This window comes from Strix aluco, chromosome 20 (assembly GCF_031877795.1).
Source record: "Strix aluco isolate bStrAlu1 chromosome 20, bStrAlu1.hap1, whole genome shotgun sequence".
NCBI classification, from domain to species: Eukaryota; Metazoa; Chordata; class Aves; order Strigiformes; family Strigidae; genus Strix; species Strix aluco.
This window is the reverse complement of record NC_133950.1, coordinates 4,166,176-4,183,001: the sequence shown is the minus strand read 5'-3', so window position 1 is coordinate 4,183,001 and position 16,826 is coordinate 4,166,176. Positions and strand designations below refer to the sequence as shown.

General features: G+C 52.4%; 1 protein-coding gene across 9 annotated transcripts in view; it reads left to right on the top strand.

The window, feature by feature from the left end:
- EXD3 (exonuclease 3'-5' domain containing 3) overlaps positions 1-16,826 on the top strand; it is a 301,765-nt gene that overhangs the window by 237,508 nt on the left and 47,431 nt on the right. The window contains exon 21 of one of the 9 annotated variants that reach the window (XM_074846195.1): positions 1,438-1,896. The exons of the other annotated variants lie outside the window; for them this stretch is intronic. Coding sequence (XP_074702296.1) covers positions 1,438-1,449 — 12 coding nt within the window. The 3' untranslated portion in view covers positions 1,450-1,896. Of the gene's footprint in view, positions 1-1,437; positions 1,897-16,826 lie in introns of those variants that run through there. 9 annotated transcript variants of the gene reach the window in all.

The window sequence follows — 16,826 nt, the reverse complement described above, 5'->3', positions numbered from 1 at the left end:
TGAGACCTTGGCAGCTCACTCTTGGAACCTGTGCCTGCAGTGAGGTGCCTGAAAGGTAAAAAAAAAAAAAGAAAAAAAAATTGAAATAGCCCCCAAAGGCTAGTAATTGCTCATGGTGAGAAAGGCAAATGAAAAACATAATTTAGATTTGCAGTTTTTTAAAAACAGAAAATTTTGTCCAAAGACATTGAAATCAAACTGTTAGTTTTTTTCAGAGGTTTCCAAGGAATGCAGAACTTGGAAATGGTAGGGAAGCTTATGGTGAGCGTTCACGCCTGGTGGCTGGGGGGCTCTTGGTGGCCTGAGCACAGCGTGGGGGCTGTCCCCCGACACCTTTTGTATTGGGACATCGGGGGCAGGAGTTGCTTTAGCCTCAAGCAGCCATCTGCCTTGGGTGAGACAAATCACCCCGTTCCACTCCACCAGTTGTGAGCGGAGCTGCAGTGCTGAGCCTGCTTTAGGCATCTCCAGCCTGATGAAGATGGTGAGATGGACCCCCCAGGTCTCTGCTGGGTTTGCAGCCACACGAGAAAGCCACTGGGACAGTGAAACATCCACTTTCTACCAAGATCATTGAGTCTCATGGCCAAAAGAATCTCCCTGCTGAAAAATCTTACCTACTGCTACACAGCGCAGGAGCCAAGCAGAGATGTGGTCCCAGGCTTGTGCTGGCTGTCAAAGTCTCAGTTTCCTTCCCGTGCTGTGTCCGAGATGAAGTTTCTGCCTTCAGAGGTACCTTCGTGGCTGGTGCACGATGATTAATGACTTCCAGGTCCCAAAGGTGTAGATGTGGGAGTGAGAATCACGGAGCAGAGGGAATACAGCTCTGGCATAGGATCTGCGACAGCCTGGCTCATCCGTCAGGAATGCCGTGATGGAGGGGACGTTCCAAGTGTATTCAGCATGGGAAAATATTTTATCAAAGAAACTTGGAATAAAAAAATAAAATTAAAATCTAAACATGAGCACTTGACACAGTGCCACATGAGGGCTATTTTTAATTTCCTCCCTGATCGTTCCACTTGTTTTCATCATCGTCAGCTCTTTGAATGATGGAATTAGTCACCATATACGAGATGAAGTAAACAGAGAGCTTGTGATTTCCAAGTGAGCATCATCTTAACTCTCCTGAGGGACGTGAGAGCCATGGCATGCCCATGCCCATGGATTTGCCACCAGACATGGGTGACCTGGTGGCACCCAGTGTGCTCGGTTGGGTGTGTTTGGGAGTGTCACCCAAGAGAGGGCTGGGATGCCAGCTGTGCAGCAGCTCTGCTGCGAGGACTCATGCTGTAGGGGTTGGACGCGCTTTCTTTGGGGAAGGTGCTTTCTGTGGAGTCGCCGGCATAAAAGAAAATCCAGGGACTTTTAGAAAGGGGGAAAGCAGGCTCATGCTCCATCCTCACTGCTCAGTAATTTTATTCTGATTACTTTTAGCTATGCACTTAATGAGCTGGAGAAGCCCTTGCTGAGAACCTGACACATGTAGGGGCTTGACGTCCCTCCTGGGGGCAGGTGTGGAGAGGAGGAAAAGCTGAACGCTGAGTCTCAGCCTTGGCAAGTGCTAAACTGGATCAACCCTGAGCAACGCATCCCAAATTCACGAGCTGTCCTGCTGGAGGGCTGTAGCGTGGCGATGACCCACAAAGGCACCTTGCAACTGCAGGTGTCCCAAAACCCTGTTTGCTCTGCCTGCTTTGAACTGCCAGTCGCATGGTACATTTTCTTTCTGGCTATTTGGTTTCTTAATGTACTTAACTCAGGGCAATATTAATTTCTTGAATTTCTAGTTGTATGGTATGTTTGTGCTCATTGATTTCTTGAGTAGTGGTATTTGGTTAATGTCATAGCTGGAAAATACTGGTCGATAAAACTGGAGAAGTCCCCTTTTCACTGATCCCCAGAGGAGGATCCCTGTGGTTATCCCTGTAATAGCACATCTCGGTTATGGAGCACTTTCCATTTTGCAGACTTTAGCTAATCTATTTCCTAATCCTTTGAGCTGAGCTCCTGAAGTTAATGGGAGTTACGTAGGCTAATGGCTGTAGAGCTGGACTTGAATGCTATCTGTTCATTAAAGAGTGGTGTTGTATTGCTTGGGAATGTATTGCTAGGCAAATTCTGATCTATTTAAAATTTTTCTTCTTAACCACTGTATCTGTTCCAAATATACCTTAGCAACTCATAAACAATTATTCCATTTAATTGCAATACTAAATTAAACACCTAACTATCCAGCTAGGGCACTGAATCCAATGCTGGCATTGCTTGTGCCTTCAGTTTCATCGTGAATTGGTATCAAGTCCAAAAAAGGATTAGTAAGATCACCTCATGAAATGGCACTAGTCCCCTTCAATGGCTTTATGCTTCGTTTTCTTGTTTTAATGGAAGATCTGCAATGGGTTTTGACTGTTGCTGTGCTCTAAGGAGAAGCCTGAGGTGATGGGGAAATTCAGCTGGGCTGGGACACAGGACATCCATTCCTGGGCAGAGGCAGGGCCACCCCTGCTAGAGCAAAGTGCCTGGCCCCCTCCCTCCCTGCCCCTCCAGGCCTAACAAGCCTACGGGTTACAGAGCTCTGTGAAAAATCATTCAGTTGGCTTTGGCTTATTTAAAAATAAAAACTCATGCGCAAAACGGAGACTATTTGTTTTTACAAAAGTCTGGAGTTTCTCACTGTGGGCTGTTACGTTTGGGGACTGTTGGAGCCAACATCCATTTTTTTCCTAAGGTAAGGAGGCTTTCTTACCAGGATTGTTAGGATAATAATCATGATAGACATTTCCTAATTAGTCGTTAATCATGGGCTGGCCTTTCTGACACTTTCTGGGAGCTGATGCTCCCGCCAAACCCTTTCCCTCTGCTGCAGTCCCCGTGCCCGGGCTGTGTCCCTGGAGAGATGCCGGGGTGGTCTGGATGCTGAAGGGGAGTCACAGCAGGAGCCTCTAAACCAGAGGTTGCTGGTGGAGCAGAGGTACCCCATGGGGAGGAGGGCCAGGGCTCCTCGCACCCAGAGAGAGGGGAAGAAGGAGAGGGAGGGTTTGGGAGAGTGTTTTGTGTCTTTGAGGTTTTGAAAGCCCGGTGGGTGAGGATGAAATACCTGCGTCGGGACTCTGAGCCTTGCCCAGGCTGAGCATCACCACCACGGGGAGGAGCATCATCAGCCACCTCACTGGATGCACCAGTCCAGTTGTTACCGAAGCTCCCGCGGGGGCTGGACTCGGTGATCCCTGATTTACCAGGTTTTCTCATTCACAGCGCTGTGCTCTGCTTACACATGCAGCATGTACCAGCTGGGGCAGAACAGCCTCATGCTGCTCGCGAGGGCGTTTGCCACACCGGCAGAGGTGACGGGGGATGACCAGCATCACTGCAGTGTGCTTTCAACGGCGTGGGGCGAGAGGGAGGGCACAGCAGCCGCCCCAGCCCCGCTTCCCACCAGCCTCCCGGCGAAGAGCCGCAGCGGGAGCCATTTCTCGCTGCCTTTCTTCCCCCCCAGGCCTTTGTGAGCGCACGAGGCCGCGGCAGCACACAGGGTACCCGCACAGGCCCCGTTCCCACACTCATAATCCCTGGGTCACGGGAGACACAAAGGAGGTGCCGCACTGCTGGGAGCTGGGGTGGGGGCAGGAAGAGGCGGCCGGACAGAGCCAGCTCTGCTGCTGCTGCTGCCTCCTTTCTTTCTCACTGAGGACAACCTTCAGGTTTTTTTCCTTCTAATCCCTCCCTTTAATCACCTTCTCCTCGTCTTGCCCGGGTCAGGACGCTTTCTTGTCATCTCCCTCCTTCCCCGGCATCTCCATCCCAGTTGCTGTTGGTAAAGGCCAGATCCAAGCTGAGGTGTCTCCATCACCCGCACGCTGCAGCTTCCAGACAGGGGCCAGAAAAGGGGCTGCAGGAAGGCTGGAGGTGCTGCCGGTAACACCAGGCTCTGCTTTTGCTCGGCTGTACATGAGGTGTTAAGAGGAGTCGCTTGGAGGTGGATCAAGGCATGGCTAAGCCAAATCCCTGGTTGGGAGCTGAAACTGCAGAGCCCCTTTGCCGGGTGGCCAAAGGAGATGTGGGGCTGAAATCCCCTGTTCCTGTGGGCCCCACAGCAATATTTCACTTTTGGGTTTGCTCCTGGGGCTGGGGGCCCGGCTGAGCCCTTGCCCCTGCCCAGGTGGTGTGGTCCCTGCTGTGCTGGGGCTGTTGCAGGGCTCTGAAGCAGCCTCGAAGCTGGGAGACAGAGGCAGGCACCTGCCCCCGGGCACGGGCATTGCTGCCACCGGGCTCAGCAGCAGCATCACAGGGGTGTAACATCCAGGCCTCAACTTCGAGGGGATTTGGGCAAAGCTTCCACATGAGGCTATTCAAAATGAGGGGCCAAAATTGGCGTTTTTAAAGCACTTTTGGTCCCGTGGGGCTTTAGCAAAAAGCATGGCTTTCATCCCTGGGCAGGAGTGTTGTGGCCTCATGGCTGCAGGGTCAGCAGCAAATATCCCTGAGCAGATGATGCACTGGTGCCCCAGCTCAGCTTATCCCGCTTTCTGGGCAGGCTTTGAGCAAGGGTTGAGCTCCATGGTCACAACACCTGAGCTCAGGTGCCTGCAGCCAGCGTGGAAGTGTCCATGTGAGATGCACTCAGGTGCCTGAACTCTCCTTTCTGTCTGTTGTTCACACAGAGCCTGGTGCAGCGGTGGCCCCAGCCTCAGCCTGGGCTCCTGGAGAGGCACATCATGAATGTGACGAGTAACAGCGAAGTGGGTTAACTGCAGTTCGGGGACCATCAAGAGTTAGAGCTGCAGTTCTGGGACTATAAGGGCTTTATTCGGAGTCTGAGTAGAGACTCCAGGTCTGACTTTTGGTCCTGGTTTGTGAGAGTCTTGGCTCTAACATTAAAACACGAGCATGTTCTCTATTAAACTAACACAATTGATTTCCAGCCCATACTGCAGCTATTAGATGAAGTGCTCAGCAGCTGCGAAAGTGAAGGAAGTCAACAGTTGTGTTTTTATTGGAAATCCAGCAGTAGCATCCACATTTCCAGGCTTGTGCAGGGAGCTGGAGGGCTGGAAGGGTGGGTGAAGACTCATACACTTCCTGTCTGTGGCGATGACTGAGATTTTGGAGCTGTCCCTTTTGTAGCTCATTTTTGGAAATGCACCTGCAGCTCATGAGCTGTTAGTCCTTTTTGTCTGGGATTTCAATATTTCTAGTCCTAATACTTTGGTATGTAGTATGGTCTTTACCTACCAATGAGTTGGCTGCTCCAAAATCTCATGTTTCGGGACAAGGCTGGGGACTGACCTGAGCAGACAGCTCCTGCCAGCAGGCTGCGGCATCTGCCGTGCTTCTGGAGGGCCCTGGGGACATGCCCATACTTTTATCCTGGTGATAAACTAAATCTCTTGTCTCAGTTCAGGTGCTCAGGAGCTCAGTGGTGCTTCCAGAAGGGCTGCACTGAGGCTGAGGCACAGAGCAGCAGCACGGAGCCCTCTCTGCTGACCCAAATCATATAGTATCAGGGACCAGTGAAAAAAAAAAATGAGACTGTGGCAGGAGAAGCAGCTTGGGATGGGAGATAAGGTCTTCCTGTTTCCCACAACACCCTGGGTTTCTTATCTGCAATACTGCAAATAAAAACCACGGAGCCAGCGAGGCTGATTCCCACAGTACAGCAAAGACTCATCAGCATCTGTTTTCCCGGCAGCTCCCATGTCTGTAGGAGGATGCCCAGACTCTAGGACAGGCTTCCCCATAAGGTGACTGAGGATACTGAAAGAGGGCAGATTGAGATTAGATATAAGGAAGAAATTCTTTGTGGTGAGGCCCTGGCACAGGTTGCCCAGAGAAGCTGTGGCTGCCCCCTCCCTGGAAGGGTTCAAGGCCAGGTTGGACGGGGCTTTGGGCAACCTGGGCTAGTGGAAGGTGGCCCTGCCTGGGGCAGGGGGTTGGAACTGGATGATCTTTAAGGTCCCTTCCAACCCAAACCATCCTGTGATTCCATGATTCTATGTCAGCTCCACAGGGGTTTGCTCTCCCCACTTGCCAGGCAGGGCTCTGCAGTATCCCCTCCACATCCCATGGGATGGTTCCAGCCAGCGACGTGCGCCATCAGTCCCTGCAGCATCTTACAGAGGACAGTCCCCAGCTCTGAGGGACCCTGACTGCAGATTCCTGCTGCTTACATCCCCACAGGCTTCTTAGCTGCTTCCAGGGAGGCAGATGCAGCCATAGCTGTGCCATGTGCTCAGGGGTGGGAGCCACACACCAAAACCCACAGACAGGACTCCCCCCCGGAGGAGCTGAGCTGCTTCTTCAGATGAGCAATGCTTGCAGGTCTCTGGAGCACATGTTGGGAGCTTGCAATATCTGCTCATTATTTTATGGCGTTTGATGAGGTCTTGAAACGTGGGATCTCTTGTTTATCATCTGCATTAAAATAGGGCAACTTATTTCTGCACCAGCCTTTTCAAAATTATGGGTGCTTCTCCCCACCATTGCCCTGTTTGCATTATCTTTCTCCAGAGACAAGTATAATTTATAATTCCACCCTCACTCCCTGGAAAATAATGGGGAAAATATAGGTGCTGCTGGTCTGTAAGAATTTTATCAGATAGGGTTTTGCTTACCAAACCCTAGGACAGCTTGGCTGTTGAAGCTACATCTCCCACTTTCCAGGAAAAGTCAGGGACATTGATAAAAAAAATTCAAGGTTGCCCAATATGCCATTAAGAAAGACAGAGAATCTCAGCACGGGTTTGGCCTGGGCTGGGTCTGTCAGTACAGAGGTGGAGCGGGATTGGGACAAACTGTTTCTCTGGGAATTTTTAAGCCACAGGGAATTTCGCAGCAGACAGAGACAAAGCAGTGGGATGGGGCCTTGTTGGGCCAGGCCTGTCCTAACAACAGAAGGTTTGCTCTGCCTCTTAATGAACTGCAGAATTGCACCACAGCAAAGCTTTTAAGTGCAACAATGTCGAAAGCTTTAAGTAGTTGTAGAGGCTTTAAAGGTGTCTAACCTTTGACTTGTCAGGGAAAAAAGCAGGGAAGAGATTCCTTTTTCCGCTGGAATAAGTCCAGATTGGCAGCCCGCGCCCAATTAGCAGCAAAAGCCACTAACGACGCAGCATGTGCAGCTCTGGCCTCCGACTCTTCTCACAGACCCCGTGAACTCTGGGACTATTTTCTTTTCAGCCACCCTTCGGCAGCAAGATCCACACACCGGACGATCCATCCTGGGAGAAATGGGCTCTGCTGGAGCCTGAACAATTTCAGGGGGAAACTGGCAGTTTCTGGGTGCCAAGGGTGGGGCTGTTCAGAAAATCCCCTTCCCTCACTATTATATCACTCGGCGTCTATTGTATGAAAGTGTATTATTGATATATGTATTATTCACATGATACCCTGTAATGTGATGAGGTAGTGGAATTTTACTGGAGACTGTGGTAGTGTTCATGCTTAAGTAAAACAAACTGAAGGACATCCTGGCCCTGGAAGAAGGTTTCCCTTCACTGCACAAGTGAAGAGGTGAGAAATGGAAGGTTGTTTTGTCGGGAGCCTGGCTGCACAGTTTGCAGCATCTCTGGCAGCGGAGCTGGAACAGTGCGTGGCTGGCTGCTCTTTTCTCTGCTCAATGAACCACCCCGCACACAGCTACGGGGGTCGGGGCACTGTTGCTGTTGCTGTAGCCGTTCCTCTGGGAGCCCTAAACCTCAGGAAAAGACCAAGAGTCTGCTCAGGGCCGTGGGCTGATGCCGTCAGCCCCCGGGAAGGTCTCTGACCATGAATGAACATCCCCTTTGGGGCCGGTGGGCTGGAGCACAGTGTGACCTGTGACCCCAGCCAGGGCCGGTTCCTTCTGACACAGACTGCTCTGGATTTTGCTTTTCCCACAAGCAGTTATATTCCCCTATAGCCCCCTTTTGGGGGTATTAATTACCCTGCTAATAGCTCTGTGCCACCGCTTCTACCAGGGGCTGCTCCTGGGCAGGGCAGCTGGGAGCGTTTCCCTCCCCGACCTTCCCAGGGATGATCCCAGTTGGCACTTCCCTGCGAGGCTCAGGCGTGCAGCTCCAGCACAGCCTCTTCTCGGTCGCTGGGAGCTTGGCAATATGTGCTCCTTCCTCTCCACCTCCACATAATAAGCTGTGAGCTAGCAACCTGCTAGCCCCGGGGCACAGGACCCCTATTCCCCGTGGGCTTTCCCTTGCCTGAAGCCCACCTTCCTTGTGGAAGTGGGTGCAGGGTCTGGCCCTGTGCAGCTCGTGTCTGACCCAGGTGGGGCTTATTTAAGTTAAATAACATTTCAAGCATGCAGGCTTCTCACCCAGGAACAAAACTGCTGGGTGAGTTCAGCTCGGACATGGTGTGGGGACCGGGAATGCTGTGCAGAGGGGGCTGCTGGAGGGGTTGTGGGGTCCGTCCCATGGCGGTTGCTCAATGCTAAAGTGCCCATGGCCGCAGAGTTGGACCCATCGCAGGGAGCCATGGCCCGGGAGGGGATGCAGGGCTTGCTCTGGCAGTGGGGGGATACCAGCTCAGCGCAGCCCCTGGGCCTGGCAGGGGGTGCAGGCAGCTGACCAGGGAAGGGGTTCTCTTGGAAAAGGCAGCTGAAAGGGACATTCTCCCTGCAGGAGCTGGCATTGCTAATGCAGAGACCGGCACACTGCGGGAATGGGATGTGCTTCTCTCCCTGGAAGAGTGCTGCCTCCTCAGCAGCCTGCCTGGCCCTGCCTGCACAGTCAGCTTGCCTGACCTACAGACCATAATTTTTAGCTACTTTTCTCCCCTGGATCTTTAAAACCAAGCACGACCGCAGGGAGGGCACTGGAGCCCATTCCCTTGCCAGCCCATGTTACTCCATCCAGGGCTTTGGGCTTCGCCATGGTTGTACATGAATTTCTTAGAGCCCTGCCTTTCACCAGCTGCTTTCCCTGGCTTGTTCCTCCTTTCCTGCTCCTTTTCTGTATGAATTATACCTAAAAATAAGAGTGGCTTTCCCAGCCCTGCCTTCCAGCTCCCACAGAGCTTCTTTCCCCACCTCATGATGCACAGGGCAGGTGATGCCAGGTTGGACCTGGGAAGTAGGGCAGAATTGGATTTTATTAAAAACTCTAGAAAGTTGTTTCTCTAAGGCCATAAAACAGCAAGGCAGCTAAAAGCAGATAAATCTACTAATTATTTGCTCATTAAAAAAGCCCTCCAATAAATCCTTTTAAGGTGATCCCATAAATCTCTCCAGCATCATTAAGGCCAGTTGTCTTCAATTCTTATCTCCCCCCAGGGAAGCTTTTTATGGGCCTACAAACACAGTGTTTTCAGGATTTGTACTGCAGATATAACCAAAGTTTGATGAAATCATCCAACACAAGTGACCCTCCGTTCCCCATGGCAGCAATCAGGGAGCAGCAGATCCTCCCTGGAGAGGCAGATGAAGCCCTGAGGACTGGTCTGAGACCACCGGCTCTTGTTTCACATCTCCAGAAGCCACCACCGCGGTATCACCATGCCAGGCTTTCTGGAGGGCTGTATAGACACTGAGGCTTGGCCCGAGCTGCTACAAATGCCTTTTCCTGGCATTGCACAAGCATTCGAGCACAAGACGAGCCTGTTTGCAGCCAACGGGCCTCCCACCATGGATGAGTGCAAGGATTTGCCCACCGAAGGGCTGGGGATGGGACCTGCCTTGGCCACACTTGGAGGGGCTGGACAGAGCCCAGAGTGAAGGGGTCTTTCCACCTAGAGCTTCAGTTCTGGACGTACATGTCCAGGGGCCATCTACGCAGCCCAGATCACTTTGCTAAGCTGTTAACGAAAAGCAAACGAGCCTCACGCAGGTGGCTGACCCCCCTCCTGGCAATTTGGCTGCTGCTTCAGGGGGACAGCCCAGCCCCCAGCCCAGACATGCTCCAAGGGCTGATTCCCCAGGGCGTATTAAAAACCTCCAGGAAAAGCATCCCCCAGGCACCCTTTACGGGCATTACCCCACTGGCAAAAAAACCCCGAAACCTTGAAATCGATGCAAGACTTTTTAGCATGCGAGTGGCTTCCTGAGGTGGTATCAGATGCTGCCTTCTGCTCTGCTCGGCAGAGCAGCACTTCCACCATTGTAGCTTCCTTTTTTCCTTCCTGCAACCATGTCCAGCTCTTCTCGGCCCCAGCACTGCTTGGTCCCATCCCAGGGAGCCTGGCACCAGCACCCTGCATTCCCCGGCTGTGCCATGCTCCTCTCTGCAGTGTCAGCTTTGCCAGCAGCACTGAATTCACAGCCTGTTTTCTATCCAGCGCCTGTATTATCAGCATTCATCTTAATGTGCTCAGTGCAGCAAGATGTTATCCTCACTGGGGTCTTGTTCTGGTGACCCAGAGACTGGGACTAACTGATAGCCTCAAGCTCAGAAGATTCTTTCCTCAAACCACCCTTCTGCGGGCAGGGGGCAAGCAGCCAGGTGGCCTCTCAATGTCCCAGCATGCAGCCACCCTGGGCTGGGAGCCTGACAAGCACCGGTCACAACAGTTTGCTTATTACTCCAAGCAATTAATTAATGGCTGCTTTAGCTGCTTTTGCCCAGCCCCAAGCTAGCCAGGAGCCCCACATGGGCCCAGCTGGGGTTGGCAAGAGCCCTCAGAGACCTTGGCTGGGTCCTTCACCCTGGGGTGCTGTGGGAGGAACGAGCATCCTTGTGCTCCGGCACCACACCATGGACCCACACCACCCATCCTCACGCTGTGGGGTACAGAGAGGAGATGGGGTGGTGCCTTGCAGTGCATGAACCCTGCAGCACCTCGCTGCCAGCCCTAGGGGCTGCGGGCCATGCGGTCAGCTTTCAAAGTGAGATTTCCCATGGGCTTTCAGCTTTCACTTCTCTGGTTTCACCTACTGAGCTGGATCCAAAATATAACAGACATTGAATGAAAAGATCCTGAGCTTTGGCATCTGGATGCCGTATATAAGAGATGCTTCAAGAGTTTAACTCCAATGGTTCTGGGGTTTGGAGCAGGGGAAAGCTGGGTTATTTTCCCTCTCTTTCTGCTGAATTGGCAGTGATTTTATTGTCTGATTTTAGTTATTTTTTTGTCTAAACCTGGTAGCTTCCCAGCAATCCTCGGGGTGTGTTTTATTCCTTTCTTAGCTGGAAGTTTGCGAGCCATCAGTCTGTCGGTAGGAGCAGCGTGGTCTCGGGTGCTGGGAACCCAGCTCCTGCGGTCTGGGCATGGGGCCATCGCCGCAGCTCCTGGCAGTGTGGCCACGCTGGAGCTGTCTCCCCCAATTACCCCGCATCCTCTCACCCTGCCGTCACGGGATCGGGGAGCAGTTCCCCAAACAAATGTCACCAGCAGCCTGATTTAAACTGACAATGGTGCAGAAATTCATACGTGAGCCTGAAGCTGCCAATGCTCGAACCTCGCCCTGTGTCCTTGTCCCCTGCTTCTGCTCAGGCAGCAGCCACCGGCTGTCTTTTATTTTCAAGTTTTATTGCTCTGAGATTACGGGCCATGCAAGGGGGTTGTTTCTAACCATCCTTCTCTTACTGAGATGATGTGTTGCTTGATTTTATGTGTGCTTTCCTGATGGGTTGTGCTTTCTGCCTGTGAAAAGCCTTGCATCTGTTTTATGGAGTGAGGCCAATTCAGCCAATGCTACTAAAATCCTCCGCAGGCACCCGCATCCTTAGCCCAGACACCCAAGAGTGTAATCACTCTTTCAAAAAAAAAGTTAAGAAAATGTTTAATTTTGCATCTCAGCACATGCAAAGGCTCCAGTCTCTGGGCCAGGGTGGGCCAGGGCCTGGGCTGGTCAATCCTGGCTCTCCTGCAGGATGCATCTCCCCAAAAAATGCCTTTTTCTGAGATCTATGGGCCCAGGGTGATGCAGACACTGTCATGGACTTGCTGGGCACGGGCGGGCGGGCGTGCTGTTGTGGAGGTGATGGGGGAGGCAGGAGAGCAGCGAGCCCTGATCGGCGCTGGGTGCAACGGTGGTTGGGTCCAGAGCCCGTCCTGCATCCCCTCACCCAGTCCCGGGGCGACAGCCAACAATGACAACATGGCTTTTGCATTGTCCATGTCGTGGTGGCAACTCGAGCCGCAACTTCTCCTCCTTGTGCATCTGTTGGGAAGGAGCTGGGGCTGCGCGGGCCCCCCCTGCCGCCGCCGCTCCTCGCCGGGGGTGACAGTCCCCAGAGCTGCCTTCCCACGGCGAGATGCTGCCTGCCCCTGCCCTCCCCCTCGGCTTCTCTCTGATGTGGCTGCCGAAGGATGTGGCGACAATAAAAGTGTGAGTACAGAGAGGTGCGAGGGTAGGTGAGGCAGTTGGTTTCCTGTTAGCACCAGTGCGACAAGACACGGCTCTTCCCTGCTGCCTGGAGTGAGCCAGTTCCCAGCCCGCTCCCCGCACCACAAGCTCCATTTACAGTTATTTACTAAAACAACACAGAGTGTGTGAACTCCCTCTAGGCCAAAAATAACTGCCGCCCCATTAACTTGAACTGTTTGTTTGTTTTTGGCTGTTTTCTGCCCTTATCGCAGGCAGGGAGCCGGCCTGCTGGGGGGCTGCGGAGGGGAGCGGGGTGGTTATCGCCCCCTCGCCACCCGCGACTGCTGGGGAGAGCCTTTGGGCTTTGAGCCCCCCCTCGGTCCCTGCTCTGGGAAGATTTTGTGGCACTGGGTAAAAAGCAGCAGCAACTGGTGTGTGTGTCTGGGCTGGTTGGGCTTTTGCTTTATGGTGTGCAGTGGGGGCTCCTGCAGCCCCGCAGGGGTGGGGCAGCTGGGTCGCAGCAAGACGCCCCCAGCCCTGGCCACTCACCTGCTCACCTCCACCGTTTTTTTGTAGGGCTGCAGCAGAGGCTTGTGGCTGCGTACATTGGGAAATGGGGCCAGCAAATCTCCCTGTAGGTGCTAAGCAGGTTCTCAAGCAGGGCTGGGCAGCCTGAGCTGGGATTGGGGTGGGAGCAAGTGCTCCTGGGGAGCTGGGATGCCCTGGCCCCTTCCTGGTCCCTCCTAACCCCACCCTGCAGGACAGGTTTTGCTTGGTTTTCTGAGGTACACTGCAGAGGGAAACCCCCAAATAGGCATTCATTTAAATTCTTAGTCTTTCAGCCAGGTTTCAGGGCTAAGAATGATGGTTTTTACCCTCTCTGCCCCAAAAACCCCAGGAAACCCATCTCGGTTTTCAACCAGCATTAAAGTGAGGTGAAAAACTTCAAAATCGGAAGTCACCATGAAAAATGCCCCAGATGCCTGGATGGAGATAAACTGCTTCAAAGCAAAAGAATAACACTTTTCTCATAGTTGCCTGTGACAATATTTGCATTCGGATCGGGCAGCCCAGAGCCCATCCCCACTGACGTCCCCAGTGCTCCTTGCTGCGATGCTGAGCTCCTCGGCAGCCTCGGGAGCCCCCACGCCTGCCCTGCCCAGCCAGCAAAGGCTCTGTGCATGCCAGTTCTTCCTCTTCATGCTCTTCAGTAGCCACAAACGTGTAGGAAGATTTTGGCAGTCTCCCTCCCGGCAGGGCTGGATTTGGGGGGCAGAGGGAGGACCGTGGAGGGCTGCAGCTCTTCCCGTTACCTGTCCTCACTGCCCGGTGCATTGTGCTTGCTCCAGCCCATGTGAGAAGACATTAAATGAGCATCTCTGCCTCCCCGTGCAATGTTCTGCTCTTCAGCTGCTTTTCTGTGGATGCAATCTGCATACAGCTTCTCTTTGACATTTCTCTGCCCTGGCTTTTTCACTTCAGTCCATGCAGTTTTGCTCCATGTTTTGTATGGCATGATACAGTTTTCCTTTTTTTTTTCATCTTCTGCCCTTGACAATCATGTTATTTAGTAGGTTTTGCTTGCACTTAAGAGCACATGTGGATTGCAGCCTGCCCTGCGTCCATCTCACGTGACTGCCATGGTGGGGAGGGATCTAGCAAAGTCCTCAGCATTGCTCTTGGGTCTTGTCAAGACAATGAGGGTGGAACTGGTGTGTCAGGGAGCGCTGCTGAAACCCCCCACGCCGCTGGTGTCCATAGCTCTCCCTGCAAGGGGACACCTCGCTGTCCCTTTAGGAGGGAGCAAGATGCAGCAGGACTGCGGGACTCACCACCTTATGCGAGCACAAGTGACCCATCTAAGAAAAAACAGGGAGCATTGAAGGGCAATTAAACTCCGTGTTTTGTCACTCCCCAGCTGCAGCCAGAAAGTCCCTTATATGCCCGTCTCCAGGTCAAAAATAAGAAGTTGGGTCTGTCACGAGGGAGAAGGGAAGGTTTTGTAGGCTGCGTGAAATCAGAGAGTGCCACTCCCACTCAGGTTGCTGTCTCAGCCACTTCTGCATCACATCCATGAGCTCTCACCTCCACAGTGCACTGGTGCATTCGGCTGCTTTGCAGAGGTTGTGAGGGAGCTTTGTCTGTCTGATTAAAAATATCTTCACAGAGAGCCAGGCTAGGGAATTCAGTAAAAATGGCTATTTAAAATGTCCCCAGCGTGCCTCATCTGAGGATGTCCAAGTACAGTCGACTTTGTGGGCAAGGGTCCGATTCTCCACCCTGAGGAAAGGCTTCTCAGTGGTGGGCTGTGGGAGATGTGTCTATTTATCAAAATGGTCTTTTTGCTTTTGTGAGGAAGATCTGGCCCTGTACAGAAAAATTACAGCCTTGCCTGAGTGATGGCTGTCTCCGTCAGACTTCCTCAGTATAAACCATCGCATGCAATCAGCGGTGCACAAATGTCCATGTGATACCCTCAGTAAGATAAAGTGGAAAAGTCAATGAGGAACTGATGGAGCTGAAAGAAATATTATTTAGGAGGTTGTGGGCTGCTGTAAGTCAGAAAACGTGGAGCAAAACCCTTTCTTTGGCAATAAGCGGTAGCTTCAAGTTAATTCATTTGGGCAGGGAATGCCCCAGGCTGTGATTGTCATCCAGGACCATTTTATCTCTGTTAGCGTGTCTGTGGAGAAGGTTACTAGCACCAGAGCTGGGAACTGAGCCTCAGGCTGTGGGGAGCACAGCAATACAGAGATTTTCTTCCTGCTCAGGGTAACCAGAAGATTTGCAGTTTCGGTGTTTGGGTTGTGCAGCACAAGCCGCCAGCTTGGGTGTTTTATTTGTTGACCTTACTGACATGTTTATAGTTGTCACCAACATGATTTCTAATTCCAGGAGATTCTTTCCAATATTTCTCTCCTCTTCTGACAGTCAAACATTTTTCCCACCCAACAAGCTTCACCCTACATGACAGATGAGGACAGTTACTCAGAGCACGTGAGAATTTCTCACCTTCTTATTTTACAGACAGTCAGTCTCCTCTGGTTCAGACTCGGCAGGTGTCCCTCTCTTCTTCAGCCTGTTTGCAATGAGATGGTTACCCTGTCTTAATCCATGGAAAGCCTCTTCCATCCCTCTTTAAAGATTCCCTGGTGTTTCACAAAATCTTTGACGTCTCACATCTAGATTACCCTGGGGAAGGAAGGGCTTCGTGGGGACCTGATCACAGCCCATGCCTGTGAGGGGTTACAAGGCAGCCAGGTTCCGCAGGGCGATGCAGGCTGAGCAAGAGTCTGTGGCCATGTGTTGGATGGTCACAGAGAGGTGTCCACTGCAGTGATAATTAGGCGCTGATGAGCTGGACTTGGTGGAGCCTGACGGACGCCTGGCTCTGCCTGCTTGCCTTGGTGGGGCAGCAGGGTGGTCCTGGTGGCGAGGCCAGCCCTGGGACACCCCTCAGCTCCTGTCCCTTGGGCAGCACTGCCCTCAGTGAGCCGTGGCACTTTGTAAGAAAGGGTAGTCTGGGAGCCCTGGCACTGCCGGGCGTGGCATGGCAGCCCTGGGGACACTGGACATGTACCTGAAGCTTGGTGAGCCTTGGGTCTCCTGCTGTGGCCACAGCTCCTGTGGATCAGAGGTGCTGTGGTGGGGTGCAGGTCAGCAGGAACAGTCCGGGCTTGGCAGGTGTCACTGGGTACCACTTGTACAGCACGTCGGTGCTCAGGTATGAATCACATTTAAACAGCTGACCCAGAGGATGTGAATCCAACATCTTTCCTGAACTCACATCCTCAGGAGACCTCAGCCCTGGCTTTCAGAGCTGGGCATCACAGCTTCACAGGAAAGCAACTTTGGCCCCCAGTACACATCATATCCCCAATGGCTCAGGTGATGGTATTTTCCTTTCTGGCTTTGCGGAGTAGCAGGAGACATTTATGGTGCTGTCTAGCACAGGAGGTTTCTCACTTCTTCTTTCTCCTCTGGGAAAATGTTCAGAGAACAAAAAGTAATAAATTTTACAAGACACAGTATTCTCTTTTTCCAGTTCAGGGAAGAAGTCAGTGCTCTGGTTGTTAAAGATAATGGAGGGATGAATGTTTACTGTGTGGAAGAAACCACACCTGGTTTGCTCCCAAGTCCATCATCTCCAAGGCCTCCAACAGCTCACACAGAGTGAAAGAGAACCTGGAAATAGGGCCCAGAAATGGGCTCAGCACAAATCCTGTGCCCGTGGTGCCTCTGAACACTGGTCTGGCTCTCACTCCATGGCAGGCCCACCTCAAGCCCCCCTCTCAGTCCATTTTCTAAATGCCTTTTGACAGGAGGCAGCTTTGAAGGCTGCCTCTGCCTCTCCCAGAACAGAAATTTCCCCTTTCCTGCCTGATTGTGCATCCCAACTTCAAAGTGGTTGAGAGTGCCTATGGCTGGAAAAACACTCCTAAAATTAATTTGATGTGAATGTCACAGAATCACAGAATCGTCTAGGTTGGAAAAGACCTTGAAGATCATCCAGTCCAACCATCAACACAACATTAACAGTTCCCAACTCCACCAGATCCCTCAGCGCTGGGTCAACCTGACTCTT